Source organism: Oncorhynchus mykiss, chromosome 1, assembly GCF_057628025.1.
Source record: "Oncorhynchus mykiss isolate SJ-2025 chromosome 1, ASM5762802v1, whole genome shotgun sequence".
NCBI classification, from domain to species: domain Eukaryota; kingdom Metazoa; phylum Chordata; class Actinopteri; order Salmoniformes; family Salmonidae; genus Oncorhynchus; species Oncorhynchus mykiss.
In genome coordinates, this window is record NC_143022.1 from 48088428 (window position 1) to 48112500 (window position 24073).

A 24073-nucleotide genomic window follows, 5' to 3' on the forward strand; every position below is an offset into this window, starting at 1 on the left:
AACAGTACAAACGTGTATTTAATTTGGTGTATTTGTCGTTCTTTATATGTATAATGTATGTATAATACTTTTAATAGGCAACAATGGCTATGTGAGCCCAATTGTAGGCTATCCAAAAATATAAATAGTAAAAAAGAATAATAATAGTTTGCTTGAAATCCTATTTCAAATTCTACAAACAGTGGTCCCAGTGCGGTCCCCTCCGCGTCTCCCTGTGCTTCTGTACTGCTCTCTGACCCCGGTGGCAGTCCTCTCGCACTGCACTGCACTCTCGGGCTCCCCCCCCTCCTTCTCTTTTCACATCGAGGCTCCTTACTCGCTCGTTGCCTGTCTGTCGCATTTCCTCAATAGCCAGCCGAGGGTCTCTCAGGGTCGAAGGTTCTGCCCTGCTTGCCACGACCTCCACCTCTCAAGAGGTGAATTCTCTGCGTTACCTATGGGACCGCGTTTTTGAAAACAGATCGGTTTAACCCGGAGCAGTTATCGGCCGAAGGAAAGGAACTCGCCACCCGTTTGGCAAGAAAATCGTTGGGGAAAAAATAACGAGGCAGGCACAAAGCGGTGGGTTAGAGGTGGCTTGTCATTTACGAGCCATATGGATACAGAGGTTTCTGCAGAGGCTATAGATGTTGCTATTCGTACTATATATTTTTTAGATGCAATAACTTGGTTTATGTTTGTATTTTATTCTCTGTAATGCAGGATACAATAAATTAGGAACAACACAATCGTGTAATCTCTGGTGTCAGAGGTCCAATTTGGTCTCTTTCCATATTTCTATTTTTAGGCTGATTGGTATAAATGGTGCGTAGTTTTTTTTAAATTCCCTCTTCAAAATGTTGCAGTGTGAAACAAAAGAGGGATCCGATTTTTCGCAAAAGATCATCTTACAATTTAGTTTGTAAGACAATCAGCTTGTTGAAGTTGAGTGGTGGAAAATGTAGTCTTGTCTGCACCTCTGTTAATTTTCTCATGTTGAATTCGTCTGGGTAGTTCTTTATTTTTATTTTTTTATTAAGTCAGTTAAGAACGAATTCTTATTTTCAATGACGGCCTAGGAACAGTGAGTTAACTGCCTGTTCAGGGGCAGAATGACAGATTTGTACCTTGGGGGTTTGAACTTGCAACCTTCCAGTTACTAGTCCAACGCTAGTAACCACTAGGCTACCCTGCCGCCCCCTAGTTATGTTTTTGTTTTCACTTTTTATTGTCTTGACCGTTTTTAGGTGGTTTTGGTCAAAGTTCACTTATGTCATCTAGCCAATAGGCCTACTACATAATTCACTTGGTTACATCATATCAATTTACTGAGTCACTATTACATTTGGTCAAAATATTTTCTACTACATCATTGTTAGGTTTTAATGTCTGAGCTTATTTGTTTTATCCTATCTACTGTAGATAAAATCTAGCAGCAGAAATTAACAAGACATGTACTTTTCTGATATTAGTGGTTGAGTTATTATTGTAACTATGTATTCTGAATGTTTTCTTGCTGAGTTTTTTTGTACAGTACTCAGTTAGTGCTGTCATTTAGTTTATTTGAATTAAGGCTCAGTTAATGCTGTCATTTATTGATGATACGGCACAATTATTGTATATAAAGATTTCCTCCTCTTTCTGTTTGCGGTGGTACAGATTATCCAGAGGGCCGGTGGGTCTGAGTTGGTGAGCTGAGCGGGGCCATTCTGAATGATGCCTGCTTCCTAGGATGGTCCTGGATCCTGGTAAACTAACTGCCCATGTCCCTAGCAGTGGAGCCATGGCTCACAGAACCCCTCCCTCTCAGGGCAAGGTGACCATCACTGTGGACGAGTACAGCTCCAACCCCACACAGGCCTTTACCCACTACAACATCAACGAGAGCCGCTTCCAACCACCCCATGTCCACATGTGAGTGTCTATCTATCCACAGACTGCGTTATATCTATCTCTCTTTCATCTGAAGGGCCTTTACAGTGCACAGAGTATTGATTGATGGGGTTCAAACTAAAGAAAGGGAATATATAGACATCTGTCCTCACTACCTCTACCACTAACCCCCAGCTGGTGATGCCTCTATTCTATTCTCACCAGATATTAGCTTGTGATTCATACAGAAGAGTAGATGGAGGATGATTTTATTTCATTGGATTGGTTTGTGAGTTATCCGCCCTGCCAAATAATCTAGAGTGGCGGAGGCCACCTTTTCATGTTACCAACTTAACGGAGGTCAGAGGTGCGGTGGGTTTATAAGCTATTTAACAATGTTCCTTTGACCTCTGGGTCACAGTTCAATTGTAAGTAACTTGCCTATTGACTTCTGAATCATTAGGATGTAATGAGTGTTGCTGTGGATGGAGGTGGGTTGGCCCGGGGTGGTCAGAGGGGGAGGCAGGTGCTTCTGGCTGTCTCACTGGGACTCACTGCCTGGCAGTGACACCCACACAAAACACTTTACCAGCAGAGAGAAAACAAAGGCGTACGGCAGATGTCCTCTTTTATCGAAGTCTGGACTTCCGTTAACCAGTGTTTTTCACTTAGTCCACTGATAACTTTTATTTTTTGAATAGTAGCCATAAAATCACAACGTCTCTCTCTGTCTGTTTGTCTTAGACCCTGAGCAGATGTCTCAGTAGAACAACAAGGTGGACTTTGTTGGATTGTTTTATTGAAGCTTGTGTATTGAACCTATCTGCCACTGCTACAGTAATTCAATCGGATGGAGCGTTTTAGCACAGGACTGTGAGAAGCTAAAAGCCGAAATCACATGGAGAGACGTCCGTCAACGGCGTGAAATTTACACGCAAGAGTAGCAAGTGTCAGTTCAAATGCTACGTAGCATATGCCAAATTAATTGTCATGAAAATCCATAATACATCGTTGTATTTGTTTTATATTTGCTATGTAGCCCCTTGGGAATTATTGTTGTGTGTTCCATTTGACTCACCTTAAATGTCCTACGGGACGAAACATTTTGTTATGCTAGCATGAGGAGTGTTGTAGATAATAAAGCCGAGCAGTTTCTGAAAATGTTGGCTAGTCTCGATCTTTTCCGTATAACATGGCTTCTCTCTTGAAATCGGAGTTCCTCGGGTTTTCCAGTTGTAGCCTGCCTAAGGCTGATATGCCTGCTCGAAATCAACACAAGTGGGCTATTGTTTTCAAATAGGTAGCGGGTAAATCCTAGCCTACAGCCCAATGAAACCTCTTTAGTACAACATATTCGGACAATTTATCAGCTCATTTTACCAGCATTGCTCCGCATAGACGCGAGGAAATGTCGACTTTCTTTCTAATTTGACTCGCAATGAGGAGGGCTGTTGCCGTGACCTTATTACCGCCACACCGGCAGTCATGACCGCAGTAAAATTCTACCTGACCTTGAGTCAAGGTAAGCTCCTGTTAGGCACTCTGGACATGCATTAGTAGTACCAAACTTACTAACGATCATCAGGTGTCTAATGGCCTGGTACTCAGGACTCTATTGTCCCTCTAACCACTCTGACTTTAAATGCAAATGCATTCAAAAATCACATCAAACACTTATCAGAAGAGTATCATGCTTTTATAGCTCACTTAATTGTAATTGATCAATTTGAAGAACGAAGTTCAACAACAGGTTCAAACTGAGTGGAAAACATGGTCATTGTGGATGCTGTTTCAAAGCCTAACACTACGAAATGGACAGCGCTTTCTAAGGTAATGATTAATTCAAATTAAAAACATGCATATTAGAGCTTATGCAAAAGCCTAGGCCTATATATGAGCCCAGCCCCCCCCCCCCCCTCGAATAACTGAATTAAAATAATGATTGTGCCATTATACAATACATAGCCTACCTCATATTACACATGGCCGAAAAACATTAAAACATATATATATATATATATTTATACAGTGGGGCAAAAAAGTATTTAGTCAGCCACCAATTGTGCAAGTTCTCCCACTTAAAAAGATGAGAGGCCTGTAATTTTCATCATAGGTACACTTCAACTATGACAGACAAAATGAGAAGAAAATAAATCCAGGAAATCAAATTGTAGGATTTTTAATGAATTTATTTGCAAATTATGGTGGAAAATAGGTATTTGGTCACCTACAAACAAGCAAGATTTCTGGCTCTCACAGACCTGTAACTTCTTCTTTAAGAGGCTCCTCTGTCCTCCACTCGTTACCTGTATTAATGGCACCTGTTTGAACTTGTTATCAGTATAAAAGACTCCTGTCCACAACCTCAAACAGTCACACTCCAAACTCCACTATGGCCAAGACCAAAGAGCTGTCAAAGGACACCAGAAACAAAATTGTAGACCTGCACCAGACTGGGAAGACTGAATCTGCAATAGGTAAGCAGCTTGGTTTGAAGAAATCAACTGTGGGAGCAATTATTAGGAAATGGAAGACATACAAGACCACTGATAATCTCCCTCGATCTGGGGCTCCACGCAGATCTCACCCCGTGGGGTCAAAATGATCACAAGAACGGTGAGCAAAAATCCCAGAACCAAACGGGGGGACCTAGTGAATAGCCTGCAGAGAGCTGGGACCAAAGTAACAAAGCCTACCATCAGTAACACACTACGCCGCCAGGGACTCAAATCCTGAAGTGCCAGACATGTCCCCCTGCTTAAACCAGTACATGTCCAGGCCCGTCTGAAGTTTGCTAGAGAGCATTTGGATGATCCAGAAGAAGATTGGGAGAATGTCATATGGTCAGATGAAACCAAAATATAACTTTTTGGTAAACTCAACTCGTCGTGTTTGGAGGACAAAGAATGCTGAGTTGCATCCAAAGAACACCATACCTACTGTGAAGCATGGGGGTGGAAACATCATGCTTTGGGGCTGTTTTTCTGCAAAGGGACCAGGACGACTGATCCGTGTAAAGGAAAGAATGAATGGGGCCATGTATCGTGAGATTTTGAGTGAAAACCTCCTTCCATCAGCAAGGGCATTGAAGATGAAACGTGGCTGGGTCTTTCAGCATGACAATGATCCCAAACACACCGCCCGGGCAACGAAGGAGTGGCTTCGTAAGAAGCATTTCAAGGTCCTGGAGTGGCCTAGCCAGTCTCCAGATCTCAACCCCATAGAAAATCTTTGGAGGGAGTTGAAAGTCCGTGTTGCCCAGCAACAGCCCCAAAACATCACTGCTCTAGAGGAGATCTGCATGGAGGAATGGGCCAAAATACCAGCAACAGTGTGTGAAAACCTTGTGAAGACTTACAGAAAACGTTTGACCTTGGCAATGACGTTTGTCATTGCCAACAAAGGGTATATAACAAAGTATTGAGATAAACTTTTGTTATTGACCAAATACTTATTTTCCACCATAATTTGCAAATAAATTCATTAAAAATCCTACAATGTGATTTTCCGTAAAAAAAATATATATTTTTGTCTGTCATAGTTGAAGTGTACCTATGATGAAAATTACAGGCCTCTCTCATCTTTTTAAGTGGGAGAACTTGCACAATTGGTGGCTAAATACTTTTTTGCCCTAATAAATATATATATATATATATATATATATATATATATATATATACTGATTTAAGATATCTTTGGTACATAATTGGTCTAGACTAAATTAAACGCATTCAGATTTAGCCTGCAATTAGTGTATTTGTATCTTTAATAGCCTAGTAATAGGGCACAATTAATAGGCTGACAAGTTACATTTTTGCTACAGAATATCTCACCACTGTGAGTTTCTGTCTCCTCCCCTTTCCTTCATTCCTTTCTCCAACAAGCAGAAAGAGGGCCTGTCAACCTTTTTAATGAAATATGTTGTGAAAACATATTACTATCGACGTTCCCAAACAGATTTCACTTGGTTTCCCAAATTAAGCACTGGGTAGCTGCAGGAACAGTGTTGGAGAGCCTATGGCATACAGAGTTTGGGCGGAATAGCAGCTGAGAAGCCTACCCAACATGAGTGAAAAATGTACTGGCAGGAAACTACCCTCCATTTGCTATTCCAGTATTTGTATTTATTAGGGATGCCCATTTTTAAATTTGGGATTCAAACACATTAAAGCACTTACATATAAGACAAAACCGTACATCATATAACATTAATACACCACTACATATCTACAATACAAAATGTATAATACCACCATACAACAATATTACAATGTACGTGTGTGTAGAGTGCGTGTGCTAGCGCTTGTGTGCGTATGTGTGTGTACCTTTTTGTGTGTGTCTCTTCACGGTTCCCCATGTTCCATAATGTGTATTTTTGCCTGTTTTAAAATCTGATTCTACTGCTTGCATCAGTTACCTGATGTGGTATAGAGTTGCATGTAGGTATGGCTCTATGTAGTATTGTGCGCCTCCCATAGTCTGTTCTGGACTTGGAGATTGTGAAGAGACCTCTGGTGGCATGTCTTGTGGGGTATGAGTTTAAATAGACAGCTCGGTACATTCAGCATGTCAACACCTCTTACAAAAAAAAGTAGTGATGAAGTCAATCTCTCTTCCACTTTGAGCCATGAGAGATTGACATGCATATAATTCATGTCATCTCTCCATGTACATTTAAGGGCCAGCCGTACTGCCCTATTCTGAGCCAATTGAAATTTTCCTAAGTCCCTCTTTGTGGCACCTGACCACACTACTGAACAGTAGTCTAGGTGTGACAAAACCAGAGCCTGCAGGACCTGCCTTGTTGATAGTGTTGTTAAGGCAGAGCAGCGCTTTATTATGGACAGACATCTCCCCATCTTAGCTACTCTTGTATCAATATGTTTTGACCTTGACAGTTTACAATCCAGGTTTACTCCATGCAGTTTAGTCACCTCAACTTGCTCAATTTCCACAAGATTTAGTTGAGGTTTAGGATTTAGTGACTGATTTGTCCCAAAAACAATGCTTTTGGTTTTGGAAATATTCCTTGCCACCCATTCTTTGTCAAGTGTTGCAGTCATTTCAGTTGCTGTAGTAGCTGACGTGTACAGTGTTGAGTCATCTGCACACATAGACACTCTGGCTTTTCTTAAAGCCAGTGGCATGTTGTTGGTAAAAACTTAAAAATGTAAGGGGCCTAAACAGCTGCCCTGGGGAATTCCTGATTCTACCTGGATTATGTTGGAGCGGTTTCCATTGAAGAACAACATCCTCTGTGTTCTGTTAGACAAGTAACTCTTTATCCACAATATAGCAGGGGGTGTAAAGCCATAACACATACGTTTTTCCAGCAGCAGACTATGATCGATAATGTCAAAAGCCGCATTGAAGTCTAACATAACAGCCCCCACAATCTTTTTATCATCAATTTCTCTCCGCCAATCATCAGTCATTTGTGTAAGTGGTAAAATAGCATTGTATCTGGTTTACTAAGGGTTGGTAATTGGCTGATTGGTCGGCTATTTGAGCCAGTAAAGGGGAATGACTTTAGCTTCTCCCCAGGCCTGAGGGCACACACTTTCTAGTAGGCTTAAATTGAAGATATGGAAAATAGGAGTGGCATTATCGTCCGCTATTATCCGCAGTAATTTTTCATCCAGGTTGTCAAGACCCAAGTGGCTTGTCATTGTTGACAGACAACAATAATTGTTCACCTTTTCCACACTCACTTTACGGAATTCAAATGTATAATGCTTGTCTTTCATCATTTGGTCAGATATACTTGGATGTGTAGTGTCAGCATTTGTTTCTGGCATGCCATGCCTAAGTTTGCTAATCTTGCCAATGAAAAAGTAATTAAAGTAGTTGGCAATATCAGTGAGTTTTGTGATGAATGAGCCATCTGATTCAATGAATGATGGAGCCCAGTTGACCTTTTTTCCCAAAATGTTAGTAAAAAGCTTTGGAGCACCTTAAATATCATTCTTTATATAATTTGTCTTTGTTTCATAGTAAAGTTTATTTTTCATGTTATGCCCCTCTTCCCACAGGTGTTATTACTACCTCTGAGGGTTTAGAGCTTGAGGTAGTCGCCTCATACAAGCACTTGGGAGTATGGCTAGACGGTGCACTGTCCTCCTCTCAGCACATATCAAAGCTGCAGGCTAAGGTTAAATCTAGACTTGGTTTCCTTTATCATAATCGCCCCTCTTTCACCCCAGCTGCCAAACTAACCCTGATTCAGAGGACCATCCTACCCATGCTAGATTACGGAGACATAATTTATAGATCGGCACGTAAGGGTGCTCTCAAGCGGCTAGATGTTCTTTACCATTTGGCCATCAGATTTGCCACCAATGCTTCTTATAGGACACATCCCTGAACTCTGTAAACTGGTCATCTTTGTATATCTGTGGCAAGACCCACTGGTTGATGCTTATTTATAAAACCCTCTTAGGCCTCACTCCCCCCGATCTGAGATACCTACTGCAGCCCTCATCCTCCACACACAACACCCATTCTGCCAGTCACATTCTGTTAAAGGTCCCCAAAGCGCACACATCCCTGGGTCGCTCCTCTTTTCAGTTTGCTGCAGCTAGTGACTGGAACGAGTTGCAACAAACACTCAAACTGGACAGTTTTATCTCAATATCTTCATTCAAAGACTCAATCGTGGACACTCTTACTGTCACGTTCTGACCTTTATTTCCTTTGTTTTGTCATTATTTAGTATGGTCAGGGTATGAGTTGGGGTGGGCAGTCTATGTTTGTTTTTCTATGATTTTGGGATTTCTATGTTTCGGCCTAGTATGGTTCTCAATCAGAGGCAGGTGTCATTAGTTGTCTCTGATTGAGAATCATACTTAGGTAGCCTGGGTTTCACTGTTTGTTTGTGGGTGATTGTCTATGTCAGTTGCTTGTGTCAGCACAGTTCTCATTATAGCTTCACGGTCGTTCTTCGTTTATTGTTTTGTAGTTAGTTCATGTTAAGTGTCTCTTATTGAAGAACCATGAACTATAACCACGCTGCGTTTTGGTCCGCTTCATACGACGATCGTGACACTTACTGACAGTTGTGGCTGCTTTGTGTGATGTATTGTTGTCTCTACCTTCTTGGCCTTTTGTGCTGCTACCATGTTGTGTTGCTACCATGTTATGTTGTGTTGCTAACCATGCTGTGTTGTCATGTGTTGCTGCCCTGCTATGTTGTTGTCTTAGGTCTCTATGTAGTGTTGTCTCTCTTGTCGTGATGTGTGTTTTGTCCTAAATTTATTTTTTGAATCCCCGCCGGAGGCCTTTTGGTAGGCCATCATTGTAAATAAGAATTTGTTCTTAACTGGCTTAATAAAATAAATAAATAAAATAAATAATTCAATTTGCAGTACGTTTGACAATCGGTAGTGCTGCCAGACTTATTTGCCATACCCTTTGCCTCATCCCTCTCAACCATAGGGGCGGCAGGGTAGCCTAGTGGTTAGAGTGTTGGACTAGTAAGGTTGCAAGTTCAAATCCCCAAGCTGACAAGGTACAAATCTGTTGTTCTGCCCCTGAACAGGCAGTTAACCCACTGTTCCTAGGCCGTCATTGAAAATAAGAATTTGTTCTTAACTGACTTGCCTAGTTAAATAAAGGTTAAATAAAAAAATATGACTTTAAAGTTCCTCATCAATCCAAGGGGATTTAACCGTTTTTAGTCATTTTCTTAATGGGTGCACGCTTATTAGTAACTGGAATAAGCAATTTCACAAATGTGTCAAGTCCAGCGTCTGGTTGCTCCTCACTACACACGCCACAGACAAGCAAATATTCTTTACATCAACATAAGAATCACTGCAAAAATCTATTGTATGACCTCTTATACACTGTTAGGCCCAGCCTTTGGCATCTTGGTTTTCCTAGATGTGGCTACTATATTGTCATCACTACATCCTATGGATTTGGATGCTACATTTCTGCAGCATTAGTGAAGATGTGATCAATACATGTTTATTTTTTATTTCCTGTGCTATTTGTAACTACCCTGGTAGTTTGACTGACGACCTGAACCAGGTCACTGGACACTGGTTACAGGACACTGGTTACAGTTAGATTTTTGTTGTTGTTGAGTGGGCAGCTTGATAAAAGCCAGTCAATATTTAAATCACACAGAAAATATACTTCTCTGTTGATATCACATACATTATCAAGCATTTCACACACGTTATCTAGATACTGACTGTTAGCACTTGGCGGTCTTTAGCAGCTTCCCACAAGAATGGGTTTCAGTTGAGGCAGATGAACCTGTGCACAGGGATAACATGTCTTTTGTCTTGCCCCTGTTCTTGACAATTTGGTAATGGGCCATTCTAAATCGAAACTCATTTGACATATTAGTGAAGGAAGACAAGATCAAATGTAAGAACAGTCTGATGGGTGAAAATAGGATCACTTGATGAGGGAACAGCATTGTGCAGCCTGAGGGAAGGAACAGAGCGCAAGCTTCTTTTTTTTCCCGACTTTCTCTAATTTCTTCAGTATATATACAGTGCCTTGCGAAAGTATTCGGCCCCCTTGAACTTTGCGACCTTTTGCCACATTTCAGGCTTCAAACATAAAGATATAAAACTGTATTTTTTTGTGAAGAATCAACAACAAGTGGAACGACATTTATTGGATATTTCAAACTTCTTTAACAAATCAAAAACTGAAAAATTGGGCGTGCAAAATTATTCAGCCCCTTTACTTTCAGTGCAGCAAACTCTCTCCAGAAGTTCAGTGAGGATCTCTGAATGATCCAATGTTGACCTAAATGACTAATGATGATAAATACAATCCACCTGTGTGTAATCAAGTCTCCGTATAAATGCACCTGCACTGTGATAGTCTCAGAGGTCCGTTAAAAGCGCAGAGAGCATCATGAAGAACAAGGAACACACCAGGCAGGTCCGAGATACTGTTGTGAAGAAGTTTAAAGCCGGAGCTTTAAAGCTTTCCCAAGCTTTAAACATCCCAAGGAGCACTGTGCAAGCGATAATATTGAAATGGAAGGAGTATCAGTCCACTGCAAATCTACCAAGACCTGGCCGTCCCTCTAAACTTTCAGCTCATACAAGGAGAAGACTGATCAGAGATGCAGCCAAGAGGCCCATGATCACTCTGGATGAACTGCAGAGATCTACAGCTGAGGTGGGAGACTCTGTCCATAGGACAACAATCAGTCGTATATTGCACAAATCTGGCCTTTATGGAAGAGTGGCAAGAAGAAAGCCATTTCTTAAAGATATCCATAAAAAAGTGTCGTTTAAAGTTTGCCACAAGCCACCTGGGAGACACACTAAACATGAGACACGCCAAACATGTGGAAGAAAGTGCTCTGGTCAGATGAAACCAAAATTGAACTTTTTGGCAACAATGCAAAACGTTATGTTTGGCGTAAAAGCAACACAGCTGAACACACCATCCCCACTGTCAAACATGGTGGTGGCAGCATCATGGTTTGGGCCTGCTTTTCTTCAGCAGGGACAGGGAAGATGGTTAAAATTGATGGGAAGATGGATGGAGCCAAATACAGGACCATTCTGGAAGAAAACCTGATGGAGTCTGCAAAAGACCTGAGACTGGGACGGAGATTTGTCTTCCAACAAGACAATGATCCAAAACATAAAGCAAAATCTACAATGGAATGGTTCAAAAATAAACATATCCAGGTGTTAGAATGGCCAAGTCAAAGTCCAGACCTGAATCCAATCGAGAATCTGTGGAAAGAACTGAAAACTACTGTTCACAAATACTCTCCATCCAACCTCACTGAGCTCGAGCTGTTTTGCAAGGAGGAATGGGAAAAAATGTCAGTCTCTCGATGTGCAAAACTGATAGAGACATACCCCAAGCGACTTACAGCTGTAATCGCAGAAAAAGGTGGCGCTACAAAGTATTAACTTAAGGGGGCTGAATAATTTTGCACGCCCAATTTTTCAGTTTTTGATTTGTTAAAAAAGTTTGAAATATCCAATAAATGTCGTTCCACTTCATGATTGTGTCCCACTTGTTGTTGATTCTTCACAAAAAAATACAGTTTTATATCTTTATGTTTGAAGCCTGAAATGTGGCAAAAGGTCGCAAAGTTCAAGGGGGCCGAATACTTTCGCAAGGCACTGTATATACACACACACACACACACACACACACACACGGCCCGTTGAAAAAATACTCGGTTCTTTCAGCTAGCAGAAGGGAATTTGGCTGTATGAACGCAAAATAGACATACAGTTAGACAACACAGCCAAAAGAAATGTGACAAGTAGGCTTATTCAGACAAAAGTAGTATCACTTAACGCAAGACTACACACTATGTTGAGAGAGAGAGGAGGGGGCGGGACTCACTCCTTCCATCTGTTGCCAAGACCAGATCTCCACCCATTTCCTGGAGAGTTTCGACGGGTGCCACTGCTCGACTTCCCATGTCTTGAGGACTGCTGGCTCAAGGTGGTTTTGCTGGTGACAGAAGACTGTGCTGCGGTGAATGGTGGCCACTCCCATCATGCCGAGCATTCAGAGGACTTTGGTCGGCATACAACCTGACACCAAAATGGCAGCAGAAAGGAGCAGATTGCCTGCTGGCACCCTCCTGATCATAGGCTGGCTGAACTATTCACTCACATGGTTGCGCGACCTGCAGATCTGCGTGACGTTGAGAGCTGTTACTCTGGCTGATGATGTAGTCTCTGGACTCTCCGCACCACAAATCCGATTGCATTGGTCCCATACACATATTTAGCGGACGTTATTGCGGGTGTAGAGAAATGCTTGTGTTATTAGCCCCAACAGTGCAGTAGTATCTAACAATTCACAACAATACAAACATCTAAAAGTAAATAATATAATTGAGAAATGTATAAATATTAGGAAGAGCAATAATCAGTGGCATTGACTAAAATACAGTAGAATAGAATACATTATACAGTGGGGCAAAAAAAAGTATTTAGTCAGCCACCAATTGTGCAAGTTCTCCCACTTAAAAAGATGAGAGGCCTGTAATTTTCATCATAGGTACACTTGATCTATGACAGACAAAATGAGAGAGAAAAAATCCAGAAAAACACATTGTAGGATTTTTAATGAATTTATTTGCAAATTATGGTGGAAAATAAGTATTTGGTCACCTACAAACAAGCAAGATTTCTGTCTCTCACAGACCTGTAACTTCTTCTTTAAGAGGCTCCTCTGTCCTCCACTCGTTACCTGTATTAATGGCACCTGTTTGAACTTGTTATCAGTATAAAAGACACCTGTCCACAACCTCAAACAGTCACACTCCAAACTCCACTATGGCCAAGACCAAAGAGCTGTCAAAGGACACCAGAAACAAATTGTAGACCTGCACCAGGCTGGGAAGACTGAATCTACAATAGGTAAGCAGCTTGGTTTGAAGAAATCAACTGTGGGAGCAATTATTAGGAAATGGAAGACATACAAGACCACTGATAATCTCCCTCGATCTGGGGCTCCACGCAAGATCTCACCCCGTGGGGTCAAAATGATCACAAGAACGGTGATCAAAAATCCCAGAACCACACGGGGGGACCTAGTGAATGACCTCCAGAGAGCTGGGACCAAAGTAACAAAGCCATCAGTAACACACTACGCCGCCAGGGACTCAAATCCTGCAGTGCCAGACGTGTCCCCCTGCTTAAGCCAGTACATGTCCAGGCCCGTCTGAAGTTTGCTAGAGAGCATTTGGATGATCCAGAAGAAGATTGGGAGAATGTCATATGGTCAGATGAAACCAAAATATAACTTTTTGGTAAACTCAACTCGTCGTGTTTGGAGGACAAAGAATGCTGAGTTGCATCCAAAGAACACCATACCTACTGTGAAGCATGGGGGTGGAAACATCATGCTTTGGGGCTGTTTTTCTGCAAAGGGACCAGGACGACTGATCCGTGTAAAGAAAAGAATGAATGGGGCCATGTATCGTGAGATTTTGAGTGAAAACCTCCTTCCATCAGCAAGGGCATTGAAGATGAAACGTGGCTGGGTCTTTCAGCATGACAATGATCCCAAACACACCGCCCGGGCAACGAAGGAGTGGCTTCGTAAGAAGCATTTCAAGGTCCTGGAGTGGCCTAGCCAGTCTCCAGATCTCAACCCCATAGAAAATCTTTGGAGGGAGTTGAAAGTCCGTGTTGCCCGGCAACAGCCCCAAAACATCACTGCTCTAGAGGAGATCTGCATGGAGGAATGGGTCAAAATACCAGCAACAGTGTGTGAAAACCTTGTGAAGACTTACAGAAAATGTTTGATCTCTGTCATTGCCAACAAAGGGTATATAACAAAGTATTAAGATAAACTTTTGTTATTGACCAAATACTTATTTTCCACCATAATTTGCAAATAAATTCATTAAAAATCCTACAATGTGATTTTCTGGATTGTTTTTTTCTCATTTTGTCTGTCATAGTTGAAGTGTACCTATGATGAAAATTACAGGCCTCTCTCATCTTATTAAGTGGGAGAACTTGCACAATTGGTGGCTGACTAAATACTTTTTTGCCCCACTGTATACATATCAAATCAAATGTATTTATATAGCCCTTCGTACATCAGCTGAAATCTCAAAGTGCTGTACAGAAACCCAGCCTAAAACCCCAAACAGCAAGCAATGCAGGTGTAGAAGCACGGTGGCTAGGAAAAACTCCCTAGAAAGGCCAAAACCTAGGTTGAAACCTAGAGAAGAACCAGGCTATGTGGGGTGGCCAGTCCTCTTCTGGCTGTGCCGGGTGGAGATTATAACAGAACATGGCCAAGATGTTCAAATGTTCATAAATGACCAGCATGGTCCAATAATAATAAGGCAGAACAGTTGAAACTGGAGCAGCAGCACAGCCAGGTGGACTGGGGACAGCAAGGAGTCATCATGTCAGGTAGTCCTGAGGCATGGTCCTAGGGCTCAGGTCCTCCGAGAGAGAGAAAGAAAGGGAGAATTAGAGAGAGCACACTTAAATTCACACAGGACACCGAATAGGACAGGAGTAGTACTCCAGATATAACAAACTGACCCTAGCCCCCCGACACATAAACTACTGCAGCATAAATACTGGAGGCTGAGACAGGAGGGGTCAGGAGACACTGTGGCCCCATCCGAGGACACCCCCGGACAGGGCCAAACAGGAAGGATATAACCCCACCCACTTTGCCAAAGGACAGCCCCCACACCACTAGAGGGATATCTTCAACCACCAACTTACCATCCTGAGACAAGGCTGAGTATAGCCCACAAAGATCTCCGCCACGGCACAACCCAAGGGGGGTGCCAACTCAGACAAATCAAGTCAAATTTTATTTGTCACATACACATGGTTAGCAGATGTTAATGCGAGTGTAGCGAAATGCTTGTGCTTCTAGTTCCGACAATGCAGTAATAACCAACAAGTAATCTAGCTAACAATTCCAAAACTACTACCTTATAGACACAAGTGTAAGGGGATAAAGAATATGTACATAAAGATATACAGGATGACCACATCAGTGACTCAACCCACTCAGGTGATGCACCCCTCCCACTGACGGTATGAGAGAGCCCCAGTAAGCCAGTGACTCAGCCCCTGTAAGAGGGTTAGAGGCAGAGAATCCCAGTGGAAAGAGGGGAACCGGCCAGGCAGAGACAACAAGGGTGGTTCGTTGCTCCAGAGCCTTTCCGTTCACCTTCCCACTCCTGGGCCAGACTACACTCAATCATATGACCCACTGAAGAGATGAGTCTTCAGTAAAGACTTAAAGGTTGAGACCGAGTTTGCGTCTCTGACATGGGTAGGCAGACCGTTCCATAAAAATGGAGCTCTATAGGAGAAAGCCCTGCCTCCAGCTGTTTGCTTAGAAATTCTACGGACAATTAGGAGGTCTGCATCTTGTCACCGTAGCGTACGTGTAGGTATGTACGGCAGGACCAAATCAGAGAGATAGGTAGGAGCAAGCCCATGTAATGCTTTGTAGGTTAGCAGTAAAACCTTGAAATCAGCCCTTGCTTTGACAGGAAGCCAGTGTAGGGAGACTAGCACTGGAGTAATATGATACAATTTTGGGGTTCTAGTCAGGATTCTAGCAGCCGTATTTAGCACTAACTGAAGTTTATTTAGTGCTTTATCCGGGTAGCCGGAAAGTAGAGCATGGCAGTAGTCTAACCTAGAAGTGACAAAAGCATGGATTAATTTTTCTGCATCATTTTTGGACAGAAAATTTCTGATTTTTGCAATGTTACGTAGATGGAAAAAAGCTGTCCTTGAAATGGTCTTGATATGTTCTTCAAAAGAGAGATCAGGGTCCAGAGTAACGCCAAGGTCCTTCACAGTTTTATTTGAGACGACTGTACAACCATTAAGATTAATTGTCAGATTCAACAGAAGCAACATCTCTTTGTTTCTTGGGACCTAGAACAAGCATCTCTGTTTTGTCCGAGTTTAAAAGTAGAAAGTTTGCAGCCATCCACTTCCTTATGTCTGAAACACATGCTTCTAGCGAGGGCAATTTTCGGGCTTCACCATGTTTCATTGAAATGTACAGCTGTGTGTCATCCGCATAGCAGTGAAAGTTAACATTATGTTTTCGAATGACATCCCCAAGAGGTAAAATATATAGTGAAAACAATAGTGGTCCTAAAACGGAACCTTGAGGAACACCCCGAAATGTACAGTTGATTTGTCAGAGGACAAACCATTCAGAGACAAACTGATATCTTTCCGACAGATAAGATCTAAACCAGGCCAGAACTTGTCCGTGTAGACCGATTTGGGTTTCCAATCTCTCCAAAAGAATGTGGTGATCGATGGTATCAAAAGCAGCACTAAGGTCTAGGAGCACGAGGACAGATGCAGAGCCTCGGTCTGATGCCATTAAAAGGTAATTTACCACCTTCACAAGTGCAGTCTCAGTGCTATGATGGGGTCTAAAACCAGACTGAAGCATTTCGTATACATTGTTTGTCTTCAGGAAGGCAGTGAGTTGCTGCGCATCAGCCTTTTCTAAAATGTTTGAGAGGAATGGAAGATTCGATATAGGCCGATAGTTTTTTATATTTTCTAGGTCAAGGTTCGGCTTTTTCAAGAGAGGCTTTATTACTGCCACTTTTAGTGAGTTTGGTACACATCCGGTGGAGAGAGAGCCGTTTATTATGTTCAACATAGGAGGGCCAAGCACAGGAAGCAGCTCTTTCAGTAGTTTAGTTGGAATAGGGTCCAGTATGCATCTTGAAGGTTTAGAGGCCATGATTATTTTCATCATTGTGTCAAGAGATATAGTACTAAAACACTTGAGTGTCTCTCTTGATCCTAGGTCCTGGCAGAGTTGTGCAGACTCAGGACAACTGAGCTTTGAAGGAATACGCAGATTTATAGAGTCCATAATTTGCTTTCTAATAATCATGATCTTTTCCTCAAAGAAGTTGATGAATTTATCACTGCTAAAGTGAAAGCCATCCTCTCTTGGGGAATGCTGCTTTTTAGTTAGCTTTGCGACAGTATCAAAAAGGAATTTCGGATTGTTCTTATTTTCCTCAATTAAGTTAGGAAAATAGGATGATCGAGCAGCAGTAAGGGCTCTTCGGTACTGCACGGTACTGTCTTTTCAAGCTAGTCGGAAGACTTCCAGTTTGGTGTGGCGCCATTTCCGTTCCAATTTTCTGGAAACTTGCTTCAGAGCTCGGGTATTTTCTGTGTATCAGGGAGCTAGTTTCTTATGAGAAATGTTTTTAGTTTTTAGGGGTGCAACAGCATCTAGGGTATTGTGCAAGTTTAGATTGAGTTCCTCAGTTAGGTGGTTAACTGATTTTTGTCCTCTGGCGTCCTTGGGTAGACAGAGGGAATCTGGAAGGACATAAAGGAATCTTTGTGTTGTCTGTGAATTTATAGCACGACTTTTGGATGTTCCTTGGTTGGGGTCTGAGCAGATTATTTGTTGCAATTGCAAACGTAATAAAATGGTGGTCCGATAGTCCAGGATTATGAGGAAAAACATTAAGATCCACAACATTTATTCCATGGGACAAAACTAGGTCCAGAGTATGACTGTGACAGTGAGTGGGTCCAGAGACATGTTGGTCCAGGGACATGTTGGACAAAACCCACTGAGTTGATGATGGTTCCGAAAGCCTTTTGGAGTGGGTCTGTGGACTTTTCCATGTGAATATTAAAGTCACCAAAGATTAGAATATTATCTGCTATGACTACAAGGTCCGATAGGAATTCAGGGAACTCAATGAGGAACTCTGTATATGGCCCAGGAGGCCTGTAAACAGTAGCTATAAAAAGTGATTGAGTAGGCTGCATAGATTTCATGACTAGAAGCTCAAAAGATGAAAACGTCTTTTTTTTTTTTTGTAAATTGAAATTTGCTATCGTAAATGTTAGCAACACCTCCGCCTTTGCGGGATGCACGGGGGATATGATCACTAGTGTAGCCAGGAGGTGAGGCCTCATTTAACACAGTAAATTTATCAGGCTTAAGCCATGTTTCAGTCAGGCCAATCACATCAAGATTATGATCAGTGATTAGTTCATTGACTATAATTGCCTTTGAAGTAAGGGATCTAACATTAAGTAGCCCTATTTTGAGATGGTATCATGATCTCTTTCAATGATGACAGGAATGGAGGAGGTCTTTATCGTGGTGAGATTGCTAAGGCGAACACCGCCATGTTTAGTTTTGCCCAACCTAGGTCGAGGCACAGACACGGTCTCAATGGTGATAGCTGAGCTGACTACACTGACTGTGCTAGTGGCAGACTCCATTATGCTGGCAGGCTGGCAACAGCTGCCTGGCCTGCACCCTATTTCATTGTGGAGCTAGAGGAGTTAGAGCCCTGTCTATGTTGGTAGATATGGTAGACATATGAAATGAGTAAAGCAGTATTTAAACATTATTAAAGTGACAAGTGTTCCATTATTAAAGTGACCAGTGAGTCTATGTACATCGGACAGCAGGGTGCAGGGTTGAGTAACGTGGTGGTAGCCGGCTAGTGACGGATATTTAACGGTCTGATAACCTTGAGATGGAAGCTCTTTTTCAGTCTCTCGGCCCCAGCTTTGATGCACCTGTACTGACCTCGCCTTCTGGATGATAGCCTGGGTGAACAGGCCGTGGCTCGGATGGTTGTTCTCCTTAATTACCCTTTTGGCCTTCCTGTGACATCAGGTGCTGTCGGTGTCCTGGAGGGCAGGCAGTGTGCCCCCGGTGATGCATTGGGCAGACCGCACCCCCCTCTGGAGAGCCCTGCGGTTGCGGTCGGTGCAGTTGCCGTACCAGGCAGTGATACAGCCCAGCAGGATGCTCTCAATTGTGCGTTTGTGAGGGTCTTAGGAACCAAGCTGAATTTCTTCAGCCTCCTGAGGTTTGAAGAAGCGCTATTGCGCCACCTTCACCACACTCTGTGTGGGTGGACCATTTCAGATTGTCAGTGATGTGTATGCTGGGGAACTTGAATCTTTTCACCTTCTCCACTTCGGTCCCGTCAATGTGGATAGGTGCTTGCTCCCTCTGCTGTTTCCTGAAGTCCACGATCATCTTCTTCATTTTGATGATATTGAGGGAGAGGTTATTTCCCTGGCACCACTCCGCAAGGGCCCTCACCTCCTCCCTGTAGGCTGTCTCGTCATTGTTGGTAATTAGGCCTACTACTGTTGTGTCATCTGCAAACTTGATGATTGAGTTGAAGACATGCATGACCACGCAGTCATGGGTGAACAGGGAGTACAGGAGAGGGCTGAGTACGCACCCTTGTGGGGTCCCTGTGTTGTGGATCTGCGAAGTAGAGGTGTTGTTTCCTACCTTCACCACCTGGGGGCGGCCCGTCAGGAAGTCCAGGACCCAGTTGCACAGGGCGGGGTTCAGACCCAGGGCCCCGAGCTTAGTGATGATGAGCTTGTAGGGTACTATGACTATAGCTCAGCATTCAACACCAATGAACAGCATTCTGATGTAGGTATTCCTCTTTTCCAGGTGGGATAGGGCCGTGTGCAGTGCGATGGCGATTGCGTCATCTGTGGCTCTATTGGGGCGGTATGCAAATTGAAGTGGGTCTAGGGTGTCAGGTAAGGTAGAGGTGATCTGATCCTTAACTTGCCTCTAAAAGCACTTCATGATGACAGAAGTGAGTGCTACGGGACGATAGTCATTTAGATCAGGTACCTTTGCTTTCTTGGGTACAGGAACAATGCTGGAACCCAACAGACTTGGAAAATCTTCATCAGTTGACTGGAACACAAACATATGTTCCTTGTACGGACTGGCTGAAGCCTGACTCCTTGAGCATGAATAAAATGTCAGACATTTTTATGGACGCTGTAGGGCAAACAAAGTTGACAATTCAAAATATGCACACCACTACTCACCCAATGACCACATCACCTTCCTCATCCTCCATGTCCTCTCTATTGCCATAGATGTTCTCCTACTCCAAACCCAGGTCCATCTCTTCATCTTCTCCAATGAATGTGCATTGCACAAATTAGGACTGTGCCATAGTGTTGAATTGTTTTACATCCTAGACATATTTCAGTATGTGCGCACACATTAAATCTTCTCAGGTTTTATGATTTATAAATTATTGGTATTGACAGCTTTTTCACAATAACTGCCTGGAGGTGAGGTGAGCAGTATACATGTGACATATGAGAAGACAAAGCAACAAAATATCCAATCCAAAGTAACCAGGGCAGAGATATAAGATGACGACTCACCAATGCTTCTTGAATGTGGCATTAGAAATGACACCAGTGTGCCTTTATGACACGGTCCAGTTGGTCCCAATGCAGATGATGCGACTGGTACTTCAGACTGGGGAGATACAGAGACTACACACGAAGGTGTAGAGAAGCCTCATCCATAATGACAAAGTCAAAACATGTTTTGGCAATCTTTGCTAAAGTCTTTCTGGGTAAATCTAAGACCTTTGCAACCTTGGATTGTACAATATTTGCACATGATTCTTTAAAAAAAATGTCAAGCTCTGTCGGGTTGGTTGTTGATCAAAGCTAGACAGACATTTTCAAGTTTTGCCATAGATTTTCAAGCAGATTTATGTCAACTGTAGCTAGCTATTTCAATGTATTCTTGTAAGCATCTCCAGTGTATATATGACCTTGTGTTTTAGGTTCTTGTCCTGCTGAAAGGTGAATTTATCTCCCAATGTCTGTTGGAAAGCAGACTGAACCAGTCTTTCCTGTAGGATTTTTCCTGTGCGTAGCTCTATTTGGTTTATTTTTACCCTAAAAACTCCCTGGTCCTTGCTGATGACAAGCATACCCATAACATGATGCAGCCTCTACCATGCTTAAACATATTAAGAGTGGTTCTCAGTGATGTTGTTGGAGTTGCCCCAACCATAACGCTTTGTATTCAGGCCACATTATTTTGCAGTTTTACTTTAGTGCCTTATTGCAAACTGTATGAAGGTTTTGGAAATGTGTTTTTCTGTACAGGCTTCCGTCTTTTCACGCTGTCATTTGGGTTAGTATTGTGGAGTAACTACAATGTTGTTGAGCCATCCTTAGTTCTCACAGCCATTGAACTCTTAACTGTTTTAAAGTCACCATTGTTCTCATGTCGAATTCCATGAGCGGTTTCCTTCCTCTACAGCAACTGAGTTAGGAAGGACTCCTGTTTCTTTAGTGACTGGGTGTATTCTTCTTTTTGAGGCATTGGAAAACCTCCCTGGTCTTGTGGTTGAATCTGTGTTTGAAATTCACTGCTCGACTGAGGGACCTTACAGATAACCCTGTGTGGGGTACAGAGATCAGGTACTCATTCAAAAATCATGTTAAACACTATTATTGCACACAGTCCATGCAACTTATGTGACTTGTGACTCCTGAGTATAATTAAGCTGGCCATAACAAAGGAGTTGAATACTTGACTCAAGATATTTCAGCTTTTCATTTGAAATTAATTTGTAAAAATGTCAAAACTTAATTCCACTTTGATAATATGGGGTATTGTGTGTAGGCCAGTGACACAAAATCTATATTTAAATTCAGGCTGTAAAAAGAAGAAACACAAACTGTTCTTGCTAGTATCACTGATGTTTGAATTTTAAATTCAGGCTGTAACACAACAAAATGTGGAAAATATTAAGGGTTCTGAGTACTTTCTCAAGGTACTGTATCAGCTTAATGCGTAATGTACACTGAACAAAAATATAAATGAGAGAGATATAAATGCAACAATTTCAAAGATTTTATTGAGTTACAGTTCATACAAGGGAATCAGTCAATTGAAATAAATTCAGCTCCGGTGGGCATTCAGCATGCAAATTGCACGCTCCCTCAACTTGAGACATCTGTGGCATTGTGTGACAAAACTGCACATTTTGGCCTTTTATTATCCCCAGCACAAGGTGCAACTGTGTAATGATCATGCTGTTTAATCAGCTTCTTGATATGCCACACCTGTCAGGTGGATGGATTATCTTGGCAAAGGATAAATGCTCACTAACAGGGATGTAAACACATTTGTGCACAAAATTTGAGAAGCTTTTTTGCACGTATGTAAATATTGTATTTCAGCTCACGAAACATGGGACCAACCGTTTACATGTTGCATTTTATATTTTTGTTCAGTATTTATAAAGCCAAGCTATCATTTATCACAGCATACAGGCATTATTAAATAATATAGCTAGTATCTGTAATAATGTTATATTATCTAGATGTTTTGGTCGTTACCTAACTCGCTAAAAGTTAAATAACTAACTTGCTTGCTACTTGACCTAGCTAGCCAGCCAACTTTTGGTGGACAATTTTGGTATGCAATGCAATTGACATTAATCAACAGGACCAACGTCTAAAAAAAATACTGAACAGAGATATAAAATGCAAGAATTTCAAAGAGTTTACTGAGTTATAGTTCATACAAGGAAATCAGTCAATTGAAATAAATAAATTAGGCTGTAATCTATGGAGTTCATGTGACTGGGCAGGGGTGCAGCCATGGGTGGGCCTTGGAGGGTAAAGGATCAGCCAATCATAATTTGTTTTTCCCCACAAAAGGGCTTTGACAGGCAGAAATACTACTCGGTTTCATCAGCTGTCCGTGTGGCTGGTCTCAGACTATACTGCAGGTGAAGAAGCCAGATGTGGAGGTCCTGAACTGGCGTGGTTCGTGGTCTGCGGTTGTGACGCCTTTTGGACGCACTGCCAAATTCTCTAAAATAACTTTGGAGGCGGCTTATAGTAGAGAAATGAACATTCAATTGTCTGGCAACAGCTCTGATGGACATTCCTGAAGTCAGCATGCCAATTGCACGCTTCCTCAATTTGAGGCATTTTGTTGTGTGACAAAACTGCACATTTTAAAGTGGTATTTTATTGTCCCCAGCACAAGGTGCACTTGTAATGATCATGCTGTTTAATCAGCTTCTTGATATGCCACCCCATAGAAGGTGGATGGATTATCTTGGCAAAGAAGAAATGCTCACTAACAGGGATGTAAACATATTTGTGCACAAAATTGAAGAGAAATAAGCTTTGTGCATATGGAACATTTTCTGGGAAAGTTTGCGCTCCTATGTCTGGCTCCTATGTTTTAATCCCAGCAATGTGTCGACATTCACCATTTGATAAGCTTGCTAGCTAGCAGAGAAAGAGGCTAAGTTAGCTTGTCAAAAACATTGCAGGCGGTGTAGCCTTACTTGTAACATTACTAGTATACAGGTAGCAACCTTATAATGAACGTTAGCTGGCTAGATATAACAATCTAGAAATCTTCGCTAGATTATGTATAGATATAATTTATTACCACATTGAATTTACCCAGTTTATCTCCATCACTGCTGACACCTGCGATGTACCGGTAGGTCGGTAGGAAACAGAGTTTGCAGGCTTCACAATCACAATCACAGCACCTGGGTTCAGTCTGAGTCTCATTCAGAATCCTGCCTTCCACTGGTTATAGCCTTCGAAGTCCTCCGGGTTGAAATGAGCATCCCACACGGTAGACGTGCCCGCGGTTCCCTTACTCCAATCTGCTTCAACTGTACAAACCGGTCCCATTTCAAAGCTAGCTTCATGTTTTTGGGCCACAAATGAGTCTTAAGCCCATCCCCGTGGGTATTATCTCACCCAGCAACAGCACACCTCCTTGGGATATTTAGCTTTTAAAAAAGCTGATTGGCCTGAAATGAAAACTAACGCTAGCTACAGACGGCAGAAAACTACAATGATCACCAGTTCACTCAGCTACCAAACGCACAGGAGAAGAGCAGATGCAGCTCTTC

At 42.2% G+C, this 24073-nt stretch overlaps 1 protein-coding gene across 2 annotated transcripts in view; it reads left to right on the forward strand.

The window, feature by feature from the left end:
• The first annotated feature begins 222 nt into the window (after nucleotides 1–222).
• LOC110524001 (metallophosphoesterase MPPED2) overlaps nucleotides 223–24073 on the forward strand; it is a 50635-nt gene continuing 26784 nt past the window's right edge. Inside the window, exons 1-2 of one of the 2 annotated variants that reach the window (XM_021603263.3) lie at nucleotides 223–561; nucleotides 1639–1893. In XM_021603263.3, coding sequence (XP_021458938.1) covers nucleotides 1712–1893 — 182 coding nt within the window. In that variant the 5' untranslated portion in view covers nucleotides 223–561; nucleotides 1639–1711. The remainder of the gene's footprint in view (nucleotides 562–1638; nucleotides 1894–24073) is intronic. The other variant, XM_021603272.3, reaches the window with a different exon arrangement.